Source organism: Apaloderma vittatum, unplaced genomic scaffold (assembly GCF_000703405.1).
Source record: "Apaloderma vittatum isolate BGI_N311 unplaced genomic scaffold, ASM70340v1 scaffold27408, whole genome shotgun sequence".
NCBI lineage: Eukaryota > Metazoa > Chordata > Aves > Trogoniformes > Trogonidae > Apaloderma > Apaloderma vittatum.
This window is the reverse complement of record NW_009729469.1, coordinates 9,088-22,214: the sequence shown is the minus strand read 5'-3', so window position 1 is coordinate 22,214 and position 13,127 is coordinate 9,088. Positions and strand designations below refer to the sequence as shown.

The window sequence follows — 13,127 nt, the reverse complement described above, 5'->3', positions numbered from 1 at the left end:
ACGGAACAGCGGCCGCCAAAGGGCAATTTCGCTCCGCCGCCCGCCCGAGAGCCGAGGCTGTGGTACCGTTCCGGGTGCTATTTATAACGCACGGGATTATTGCCATGTTCATCTTGAATGAGTGGCTGTCTCTCACGTAAGGATAGATCTAAGCTAAATACAATGTATTCTACACGGCAATTTAACTGTGTCTTGAAACGGCACGTTCAGGTTTGGAATTCTGAGATAATAGCTTGCAATTAAATTCATTGAAAACTTTAATGAAAGAGCTTGTTTTTCTGGTTTTTAACACACAGCTTTAGGAGTTTTAGTGAATGCTCACAGTGCCTTGCGACGTAGAGAAGTACAGATTGTTCCCGTTTTGCAGCTGGAAGAACAAAGGCAAAACTGAAGAAACTTGCCTTAAAATGAGTGAATAAAAGAGCAGGAAGAGACACAAGATTCCCAGACCCGACTGTAGCCTCGTTTTTTCTTAAGACGTATTAAACTACAGAAATTGTCTGATTTAAAATAATTTCCTAAAAAAACCCCTAAACTTAAAATATTTGCGTATATGCGAGACAATCAGAAATATGGATAATCCAACCACTTGCTACCTGAGAAAAAAGCCACATTAGATATATAATTTTGAAGATTACAAATATTGCAAATTCTCAAGGGTCATTTAATCATCTACATGATATATGCAAAGTTTTGGGTTTTTTTCCCTAAGTTTCATTACATCAAAGTATTTATGAACTCATTCATCTTTGACGGCAATAAATGAGCATGAATCAAGAATAAGTATTTTCTCAAGTTCATTATTTGAGGTAAAAAGCACATATGAGGATATCATTAGTTGAAACCTTCTAGTGCTTATCACCTTTCTCCCCTCATTTGCACGGAGAGTTTGAGCTAGACTTCTGTTCTGATTTATGCTAGTATAAATTTTTGTTTGTTCCATACACATAAAAAAAGGTTCTACAGGAAGCAAATACTCTAGGTTTAGTTTTGCATAAATGGAGAGAAACTTCATAAAATCCAAGAGTAAAATTTGGTCTTGGATATTTTGTGATGTGACTAAAAGCATTATTAGCTAAACTGTAATATTGTCACATTTTTGCTCACAGAATGTGAGTTCATTAAATATCCAAGAATTTGAAAAATTGAGTAGACTTGACTAGTTGGTCATTTCTCTCTTGAGTCTACTGGGTATTATACAAAAATAGTTTGAAGTTCTCTGATCACCTGTGTCCCAGAATCATGTTTTCAAATACAGAATTTTACTTTCAGTCACACAGAGTATGAGGTCAACCCCCTTCCTAAGTAATGTTCTTCCAAGCCAGTGGCATATCCTGAGGAAAGGTTGAGTGAATGTCATTTTTGTGTGCGAGTATATATACTTTTTCTTTTTAAACTACTATAAAAATACCCATTGGGATAAAAATGGACATTTATGCAACAATGTTTGAAATATATGAGTAGTAGTATAAATCTAAAAATATATTTATTCTATATTTAATAAATAAATCTGCATTTTATTGCATATATTATTATGAAAAAATTGCCATTTCAAAAAAGAAAAGTAGTAGCATAAATCAGAATGAAACCAATTTGAAGGACTTTAAATTTCCATTTGAGTTTAAAATTGGGCCTCTCTATACAGCATATATTTAAAAATACATTATAAATATTATATGTTTTTTATGTCATTGAAAAAAACAACAAAACAAGCAGCATAGCTCCATCAGCTCTTTGAACAAAATTTGGAATAGCTCATGTATGTGCAAAACAAGTCTTTCCTGTAATTTATACATGCTTTTCCTTTCAAAAGACCTCTGAACGTAAGTTAGGAGCTTTCTCTACCCTTCTTTTGTAGTTCTGAGTAAATGGCAGGTTGCTGACAGAAACTCTGATGTGCCTGTCCACCGTTTATTTTGCTTTCAGTAAAGAAAAACAAAACGAAAAACAAGCCTTCCTCCTCCTCGTAGTGTAAAATAAAAGGTCACTGCTAAATCTTTACAGCATGATTTCTCTGACACGATCTAACGTACTTCAGTAACGAGCAGCGAGCTGTGATGTTCAGGGCTGCAGATGAATTTTGGCATTCTTGCTGCTTCGTTCATAAGGTTGTTCAAAAAGGTATGTTGCAAAATGCATCACTCGGTGTCAAAAGACCCAACAGTCTTTTTAGTGTGCAAACGTATATTTTCTGGCGGCCGATATGAAAGCGAGCTCATTTTTGTTGTTAGGCTTGGATGTGTGTTGACATTTGGTGGAATGTATTTTATTAGCTGAAGGAAGTATTTTTTAAAGTTTTTTCCAAAAAAGACATAAAAAAAGGGATTCAAACAGTTGTTAAAGTAAGCGATGCAAATTGTGAAGGGCATAGCTGTATCTACAATGTCAGTGATTCTGCAGTCTGTTATTACATGTAACTGAATTAACACATCCAAAAATGTGAACACTTGATGAGGAATCCACGAAAAGAAGAAGAAAAACACTATTGCCACAATCATCTTAAAAATATCATCATTTCTAGTCTTATTTTTTTGAATTTGATATGCCTTCTTCAGGGTCTTCCAAATTAAGGTGTAGCTTGTTAATATGATCAGAAAAGGAATTAAAAAGCCAAGCAAATTTTTTGATAAGCCTAACCCGACCCGGAGCGTTGTGTTATTGTTGTCATAACGAAAACCACAGACCGTCATGTTCAGGTTCTCAGCAAAGAATATATTACGGTGAATGATAACGGGCAAACTGGCCACGCCAGCAAGGAGCCAGATGACTATGCAAGTTATTCTGGCAACAAACACGGTCCGTCGAATTCGGGACTTCACTGGATGTACTATGGCCAGGTACCGGTCGATACTAAGGCATGTGAGGAGGAACACGCTGGCGTACAGGTTGAAACTTATCCCAGCCGATGCTAATTTACACAGACAGTTGCCGAAAGGCCACTGGTACTCCATGGCCGTGTAGGCTGCCCAGAGCGGCAGAGTTATTAAAAAACACAAGTCAGCAAGGGCCAGGTTTAGAAGAAAGATGCTGGCTACTGTTTTTAATTTCATGTAGCAGTAAATGACAATAACGACCAGGCTGTTCCCAAATATGCCTATGATAAAGATGATGCTGTAAACAGTTGGAACCATAATGTAGATGTAACTGTGCCTTCCTGAAACAGGACAGTCGACGTGGATTCTTTTAACAGTTTCTTCAGTAGAGTAATTTGGAATCATCTTGATCTCTTCAGTTGTAAAGTAGTTTCAGGCAGAAAATACAAAGTTCACACCTAGGACAGGAAAAGAAGAATAAAATATTCATGATGGGGATTTAATTTTTAAAAAGTTTCAATTAAATGTAAAGTTCTTCTGTCTAACACAACATGTCAATGTCACTGAATTTAAAAAGAAGTCATCTTTGAGTGCTTTCTCAACCAATTTCTATTTTATTGTCTGCAGAATAAAAGAGGCACGAATGTTAGGAGTTGGCTGAACATTAGTGAACATGCCATAAAAATGACAATAGAGAGTCAAAACTGTAAGTTCAGGAGAGTCTTCAGGTTATTTTCTTTCCATAAATAGGTGATACATCTAATGAGCAAAGTTATTCAGATATCTTAGAAACTACACTTAAACACTCTGACTCCTAGTTCATTCTATAAATACAAAGTGTAATGCATTAAGAAACTAAGTGAATTCAGACTAGGTACTCGTTTTGATATCTGTGAATCGCTAGAATTTTTTTTTTCTATATGTTAATTCTTTGAGACAATTTTTACATTACAGAGAAAGATGAAGACACAGAATCCAGTGTTCTGTTCTACCATAAATACCTTAAACATTCAGAAGTTACCTAGCTTCCCATCTGGTTTGGAACTATGGTATTTAACTACTACTGGGGAAAAAGAAATCTGTGAAAATCCAAACGTCGTGATTTGTTGCACATTAATAACTGCAGAAAGAGTTTAAGAAATGTGCAATGGGGAATGGCAATTGATATTACTTTTTCAGCTACTGACAACATTTCTGTATCCAGGAGCTGAAATTGTAGTCTTTGTGCACGAAAAATATTTCTGGGCTGAATGAAGTGTACGACAATGGTATGAAATATCCTTTACAGGGCACCTGTTTGGTTTGTCAGGGCTTGTGTGTTCTGCAAGAATGATTTCCTTTCTAATGACTTAGGACTTTAGGAAGCAGGTAATATAAGTGACTCTGATACTAAATGTTTTTCAGTCTACAAACAGATAGTCTCCCTCAAAAATTGTGAATATTGAAAAAAACCAACCAAACCCAACTGATAGTTGTTATTGCAGAGTAGTGTCTGCAGGATCCTGACACCTTCAGCCAAACCCAACTTGTGCTGCCTCAGACACACATTAAGTGAAACATATTGGCTTTAAAAAACCAAACCAATCAACCCCTCATAAATGTAAGTCACTTTTATATAGATAAATATACACAATCTAAGACCGGGACAGTATAGGTGCATTCAGAAAGCGAAGGTACATGTCATTATAGAAATATGGGCTGTGTGGTTACTCATTGTTTGCGTTGTTCAGCACTGATACTCCTGTTAAGTGCAGAAGGCTACTCTGTTAACTGTTAGACATGCTCGTGTCGGGAGGCACAAAACTTATTCCAAGTTGATTGTCTTTTTGAGACACAGGTATGTTTCAGCAAAGCCTATACAGAAAATCTGAAGTGGAGCCAGGAACCAAACCCAGAACATAGCCTGCAGGCAGCATCTTGTGAGCAAGGTCACCCTTTGGCTCTCAATGTATTAGCTTTAGAAGACTCTGTATTGCTCTATCTTAGCTCATGTTCTATTTTATGTTTACATTAATAAGCTGGGGTTTTTCACATAAAGCTAACAGGGAAATGCCAATATTTAGGTTCTTGATATTTTTATCAAGTTTGGAATATCTAGTTAAATGCAATTAATAAACCCTTTGTCAAGATGTGCCATGTGACACCTCCCTGGCTTTCTATTCTGGGAATCAGTCCTGTTGCCTCAGTTGGTACAGATGCCTCGAAATTTTTGCCCTGTTTAAGAAGTTAAAAACTCAAGCAATTAGAGCTGACACAAAGAACTGTATGGCATTCTGATCGAGTGTGGCATGACATACGTCCTGATCAAAACTTTCTGGCTTTCAACCTGTGCCAAATCTAGAATACATTGTGTTTGGCTCTGTGCAAGGTCACGTCATCCATAGGACAGGGAGAACGACAATAAAAAGATTTCAAGATAAATCTTCTTATCTCATTCCTTGGTTATGAAAGCGCCAAGGAGATTTGACAATAAATGGCAGGTTCTGCAACATCAAGGTCTGGCAGTATTTGCCCTGTCCCTGCTACACACTGGTGCCGCATGGTCTGCTCACTAGCATAGCCTTTGCTTACTTACCCACTGAGATTACAGCCCAAAATTTAGCAGTACGAAACTCTAGTGAAGTCTCTGTTAACAAAATCACCGCAAGTTAGATATGGATTGTCATATGTCTATCTGAAAACATTCTGAATGCTGCTGGGAGATGTCAGAGCCTTACATTTGAAGCTCAGCGAGGAAGGCACTGCTAATCGCAAAATGAGTTTTTAAATTTCTGTGAAATTCTAAAGCTTCAGAGCTAGCCATAAGTAGATCTGCTGCCTTGAGGACATCTGCAACTTTAGAGCATTAGGAAAAACTTCAATACAGGAGAAAAAATTCACCTGTTTTGGAAGGCATGGGCCTATTGCAGTGCTGAGTGGTGAGACAGGGCAGTGGTGTGACCGCCTTGCAGGCAATGTTTTCTTCTCCACATCATTGTCATTTTCGCTGTTACTCTCACTTGCCGCAGTTCACCTGCTTGTCCCAAGATCATGGGTACATCCATTTTATTTGAAGCAGATACTTCTGCATGAGAAGTACTACAGATTGTCTAAAAACATTACATAAATAGATGTCTGGTACAGCTTTATGCTGCCGGAACTCACCAAAGCAGGTTAAAGCACTGGTCAGTTAAATTCCAGTATTGAAATTGTGCACACTGATAATTGCATTTAAAGCTTCTCAAATGACCTGAGTTAACATAATGATAACTGGATCATTTTAAGGCTGATACACAAGGAGCTTTTTCTAAGAGGATTGAATTGATGTGACCGAATGGTGTGGCAACATCCATTTCAAAGCAAATTATCTGGTGAGCAGAAAACCCCTGTTGTATGTTACTGTCCTGTCTGACCTTTAATCTTTTTTAATTACAATAATTATAATAAGTCACTGATAATGAAATTCTTCAGACTGCTCCACCAACTATTATTTACTCCTCCATTCACCGCTTTTGCTGGGTGAATACGAATCCTAATTAAACTGCTGCCTGTGGAAGCAGGGAGGAACGCTGAGCCCATGCAAGGTAAACAGCACTCTGCACACTGCAAGATAAGAGGGCATGGACTGCGGCTACCTGCAGGAACTGCATCAGCTATAAACAGATAAGCAGATGTCACAAGTCAGATTTTTCAAAAAATGTGGTTTTGATATTTGCTTTAACAAAGACAAAATACGTGCAGGCTGACCAATCCTCTCACAGTTTGGCCACCTCACCATGAGGTAATGTGAGGCTTTTTTAATTCAGATGCTAGGTGGATTATTTGCTTTTCTTACAAATAAGACGTTATTTTCACATTTAAGAGGATGATGCATTCTATTTCTATATAAAAATATTGCACAGGGAGAAAAGAGGCTGAAAAATGTTTAGAACAATATATTCAATTATTATTCAATTAGCTATACTTGTTTTTTTTCTGGTGGCATAAGCTTTTGTCCCTGTATCTTGAGAGTTTAGTCCCCTCCCTTTCCTAATTTCTTCTATCTTTTTTTCCTAATTCACAGAATCACAGAATCACAGAATTGTTGAGGCTCAAAAAGACTGCTGAGATCACCAAGTCCAGCCTGTGACCCAGCACCATCACATCGGCCAGACCACGGCACTAAGTGCCACATCCAGCCTCTCCTTAAACACCTCCAGGGATGGTGACTGCACCCCTTCCCTGGGCAGTGAATCCCAGTGCCTGAGCATCCTCTCCGTGAGGAAGGGCTGCCTGAGATCCAACCTAAACCTTCCTTGATGCAGTTTCAGACCATAATTGCTGAGAAACTAATGACACTTTCCACATGCTTTATTTCACAGCCTTTTTTTTTTTTCTCTCTATCCAGCAGAACAACCACCTTTATCCTCATTGCCTTAATGAATAGAATTTCTTCTACTTCATATGCCTACTGCAGTGTCTCCTCTGCTTTCCTGGAGTTCCTGGGCAGTACCACCATGAAGCCATATATTTATCTTTCTTGTAGCTGTTATTTCTGCTTCTCCTTCTAACAGTCTGCATTTCCCACTCGCTGCTTTCTTAAGTATCTTTAGTCCAGAATTGTGGAGGGTGAGTGAAATGCAAACACTTGGGCAAATAAAGGCACATAATTTGGATTACTGTAGCCTTGCGGTGTGCATAGGCCTCTTGTTATCACCATTACTATCTTCCACAGAGGTCAGTGTCTGACTCCATGGGAAATGATAATAAATCAAAATATTACTGAAATGGAACTGCAGGAGGCAGTACAGGACCAGAACACTGTCTGTACTTCAGCTCATGAGCACCAAACGCAGAAAGCAAGCTTCTGAAGATCTGTATTAACAACTGTCAAGCTGGTTGTTGCTTTTGCAATTTTTGCATCAGGAGGTGGTCTGACACGAGAATAAACAGAATTTACAGGACCTTGTACTGGCCTGGGCATCTTTGTTTAACAGCTGTCCCCCTGGTCAGTCTGTCATGAAGCAATTGCCATTCTGTTGAAAGTGCTGTTAATTTTGTGGTGTTGCTTTTTTGTTTTAGAATATTTATCTTTTTAATTCTCAAATCTATATATTCATTATTTGTGCCTTCCACTTGCAAGAGTTGAAGCCAGTCTGCTTCATTTGTGCTAGCTCTATGTAGCTGGAAAACAAACTGCCTGTGATCTTTCTAGGATCTGTTTTTTCTATAACATCACAACTTTAAATTGCTTATTATTTATTTTGTGCTAGCACAGGACCAGTTATTGCTACCTTGTAAATGTGAACTGTTCATGTACTCTGACCTCCTCTGTAAGAACTTTTCGGTATTTATTTCCTCCAGCATACTTAAAAGGGTTTTGTCCTTCTGTATGATGGCTTCACAGTTTATTCTGAAAAGAGTGAACATCTCTCTTCTGTTTGTTTTCACAGAGTACTCTCATTAATTTTCCCTTCACTTTCCAAGTATCTTTCAACTATACTAAATTTCAGCTGCAAAATTTATGTGAGAAAAGGACAGATGAAAGGACGTTTTCCTCTGGGGAAAAAACAATGCTTGTGGAATGACTGAACAGTGGAATTGGGGGTGTGTGTGATTTCTGAATGATTGGGGGGAAGGAAAATGTAAAGGAAAAGAAAGCGCCACTGTTAAGCACAGTGGCATCTAAATCGCTTTGAAGTTTAATTAGTGTAATATACACTTCGACCACTAGAGGTCTGTATTTCCTATTTTAAGAAAAAGAGAACTGCCTTATATTCATCTGCCATCACTTTTCGAAATATCCCTTTCCTTCAAGGATATTTAAGATGCAAACACAAGGCAAAATACCTACCAGTGAACTTCTGCACAACGTACAAGAGGGAACTATTTTAAGTTTATTTTAGTATCAACGACCTTATATCTAATTTCCTTTTTTCCTAGTACATTCTTGGTTTTGCTAACCTTCAGTCTGATTCTTACACTTGTAAGTCACGGAAGAAGATGTTGATGTTTTATTTTTTTCAAAGGCACATGCAGTTTGAACTCTCTAAAGTTTTGAGCCAACTTAAGAAGAACATTGTTAAAGGGAGAGTAGAAGTATAGTTTACTTTTAAAATACTGATGGAATAATAGTGACACCTATTTATTGGACTTTAAAACTAACTAGGCATGTTGTTAATCATACAAATCTTTCTTCCAAATATCAGCCAGGAAGTATTCTTGAAAGGAAATATAGGGTAACGACTCAAACATGTATTTTCCTTTTTGGAGGAAGATATTTTTATTGTTGAAAATGCCACTTCAGAACTATATTAAATTTTTTTTATTTTAAGTGATTTAAGTGATTTTTGGAAATTAAAAGGCATCATGAGCCTACACAATTTTTGATATCCAAATAGTGATTTTTAGACCTCAAGTGTTGTATATATTTCATGAACTGTAAACCATTTTGCAATTTGAAAACGTAGGCATCTTTAATACTTTTTAGCCTCCTCCCTCCACCTATTTTACTAATACACCTGGGTTTGGATAGTGTCAGTGTATGATGATACTCTATTTCAAATTATTTAATTACCTAACTAGTTCTCAAATGCTAGTAAGGGCAAAGAACTTTCAAACCAGATAGAGAAGAAAGGCTGTCAGTGTTATGGTGACATTTATTTTCTTGAAACTAGTAGATGAGCAAAAAGTATTAACTCTATCGTCTTGTGCCTGATAAGTAAAAACAACCAGTGTCTTGTCCTATATTTATATCAAATGGGTTATACAGCGTTAGTGTATCTCTATGCACTTCAGAGATGCTTGAGTATAAGCATATGACATTTTGTATCTTGAAACTGCTAAAAATAGGAGCATTTAGAGAGGTGATATCTTGGGGCAGAAAACTAGCAAGCAGTTGCCTAGATTTAAGCAGAATAAGGAAAACTAATCTTTCATTTGAACACTCAAGGTCTTTGTGGTGGAAATGGATGTGGTGAAAATTGGCCTAAGTGAAAGGCCACCTCTAAAACACTAGTTTATGGAGCTGTGGAGTGATGAATAAAATCTTTCAAGTGCTTTTTTTAGACACTAAGAGCTTAATAATACTACAATGTATTTTCTGCATGCTCTTTTTAACAGCCTACTGTGTAATAATGTCACAGTTATAATTCTAGCAGTTGCAGCACCAGTGAAAGATTGGACTATGATTTGCATATACTTTGGTAGTACTTAGAGAGTCCAGAGACACTGGAAGTATTTCTTCAAACTGCTTAGCTCTTTGCCCAAAGTTAACTCTACCAATTTCCTCCTCACTACGTTTCAGGATTTTTTTCCCAAAAGTTGGGAAATCCTGATGTATGTATTCCTATAAAATTTTACTCAGATATTAGCGCCAAGGAAGGGTTGCTCAAATGCACTAGAATTTCTCAACCTCGCTAGCACTTAGTGATTTATTGAACACTAACATAGCAAAGATCAAGGAGTTTTTATTGTACAAACATTTGTTGACTGATGGAGCCACAGAGCACTCGCTATAGTTCGCCAAATGTCTTTTAGTTGAGAGTAAGTTTCAGTACTTGATAGGTTTTATTTTTTGGATCCTCTAGGTTTAGGTGTAAAAGTAAACATCATTTTCTGGGAGCTTTTCCTCTATACACACATAATTTTTCTCGTGTTCAATAAATGCAAAAATGGAGTCCAAAACACTAAAGGATTAATCATTCTCAACTTGCAGTGTATTTATCTAATCTCTTGGGGAAGATCAGTGCAGTGTGCTTTTTAAGAGATCACTGGTTCTGGCTTGACAGTGTACCTGATACTCCAAACACCTTAGATTTTTCCATATAATTTTCTGGTCTCTTCCTTTCATGCTTATTCATCTGGCAATACCTGCTTACTTTCTTTGACTAAGGCTGCATGAATGTGTTGCAAACTTTCTAGTGTTTAACTTGTCTTAGGTGCTGTATACCCTTAAGTGATGTGAATATAAAATTACCTGCACAGCAGTAACTTAAAACTGAAAAGATAATTAAATAAACCAAGTAAAATATATTTCTAGCTTAATACTTCTAGTTCAGTACTTCTGAAAATAAACATCAAAATGCAAAGTTTCAGAAAAGATGATGTCTGGAAGGTGAATCTCCAGGCAATATCCCCTCCTCCCAGTCACCTCAGTTGCTCTGTCAAGACAGGAAAGAAGATCACCTTTTCCATATTTAGGTTATTAAACCTATAGCTGAATTAGTTTCAAATATGAAAAATGAATTGCTATAGCAGGAGACAGTCGCTCTTGTTTATACCACAGGGTAAAGAATTGCCTCTTTTTCTAAAAGAGGCTGAAGACACTTAGACATACTAAGACTTTGAAATGAGGGCATTAACTATCGTCATCAATCCAGCATACATTTTTGCACCTCAATTCTAGCCATTAGCTTTACCAAAAAGGAAGACTGGTGCCTTCCTAGGAGACAAAAATGATCAATAATCAGCAGGCTAACCTAAAGCCTGCTTATCAGGGACGTGTCATCTCCTTATAGGGCTAACAATGCTATTTCCTGCACATTAGATGACAGGAAAGAAAAAATAAATCTATTTCAGATCAAGGTAGGACTAGAATTTCTAGAGGTTTCAGCACTGATATGGAAAGATTTTTGAAGGGCGACACAATGCAAGGTACTATTTTATTATGAATATACAGCTTACGGCACATTCAGAACTTCAGATTTGATGCCGGTTATGTGGTATCTTTAGGGTATTTGGAAGTACCCGACAGAGTCAATAGTTAACAGGAATTAAGCCATCAAGTCCCAGAACGAATAAAAGTGAGATTAGTTTGGGCTGTGAAAGGTTACATGCTGCATGGTTACTTTCTCTGAATGATAGTAAACGAATGGATTAACACACTTCCTTTATTGCAGCTGGAATTGCCTATATAAAATATAGTGTGTCCCATGTGATCATTTTTAATGAAAGACAGAAATCAAATTCAGATTTGTTAAGTGCAAGTGAAATCATCTGACAAATTTTAAGTTTCTATTCTGACAGCTTAGTTCCACAGAATAAGTTTTAAAGTATTAGTTCTTTTAATTACACAGCAGTGCACATCCTGCACAGATGTAGTTTCTGGATATGTAACCACACACCTAACATTTCTACTGGCACCACTATGTCCATATGAAATGAACAATTAGCTTTTACTGTGAGCTTCTCGAGCCTGAGGAGGAAGGGTGATCATACATGAAATCATAATTAGTCTTATTGGGTATTTTGTATACCTATTAATATGTCTTTAAAGCCCTCCGGTCTTCATCACTGAAGCATGTGGGTGCCTCCATAACTACAGGAAAACAGCAATAACAATAACTGTTCTTCCTTCTCAGCTTGCAGGAGAAATACTGTGTTATATTACTGCGATTTCAAGAACACAGAGCTTAATAAGATGTTACAAGGCATTTTCTGTGTTGTTTTCAGCACCATTGGTCTCTGGTCATTCTTATTTCTCACTGCTTTCTTTGTGCATCCAACACTGAAAGAGTTCTTAATTTCCCTGTCCAGATCTTCTCAGTAACAGTCAACGTCTTCACTGGTGAAGTAGAAGGTAGCTATCACCTAGAGTGGCTTTTTGATTGGAATAAAGGAAGAGATGATGTGAGCAGCACAGAGAGACATCTAGGCCATTAGCTTGTTGCTTTGCTGTTTTTAACAATATCTGAATTTATAAAGACAGTAGTTGCAGCTCTAGATGCAGCCTGGAGGTCCCAATTGTGCCAAGAATTGCTGAGGCCACAACTGGCTCTGACAGGAAGAAACAGTAGTTGCATGTAAAATTCTTTCTAGAACTGAGGACCTTTAGTTTTTTTATGCCTGTTTTAAAATTCAAAACTATGGAAAAGGTGTCAGTATGATTACCAAACTGAGATCATCTCCAGTGCTCAAGGAAAGGCAAACTTTCTGGATTTCTCTTCTTAATGACATGATCTCATCCTGTCATTATACGAGCTGACTTGTCTGTACTTAAACTACTTGCTCTTTCTCCAGTTTCACTGAGACATCAAGAAATTTGCTCTGTAGCAATGCCAGGGATAGTTTTTCTGTGTCCACTTCAAGCTTTTTATCTTTACAACTTCTTGAAAACAAAGAACATGCAGTCTACAAATACCAAAGATCCTGTAGCTGAAATTATGCATTTCTGTTATCAAAATACCTGAAAGGATAATGATTCAGAGTGCTGCTGCAAAAGACACAGACTGTTCTAAGAAGGAAGTTGCTTTTGCTAACTTAGAAAAGCACATAGTTACCTCGTGGTTTTACCACATATATATTACAAAGCTCCCGAAGCTTGACCAAACTTTGGAAAACCTCCACTGGAGGGGA

The 13,127-nt window shown here is 37.3% G+C and overlaps 1 protein-coding gene across 1 annotated transcript; it reads right to left on the bottom strand.

The window, feature by feature from the left end:
- Positions 1 to 2,096: 2,096 nt before the first annotated feature.
- AGTR1 (angiotensin II receptor, type 1) lies at positions 2,097 to 3,265 on the bottom strand. The gene has a single exon (XM_009874458.1). The coding sequence runs from the start codon at positions 3,216 to 3,218 to the stop codon at positions 2,139 to 2,141; it is 1,080 nt and encodes a 359-aa protein (XP_009872760.1). The 5' UTR covers positions 3,219 to 3,265; the 3' UTR covers positions 2,097 to 2,138.
- Positions 3,266 to 13,127: the final 9,862 nt, after the last annotated feature.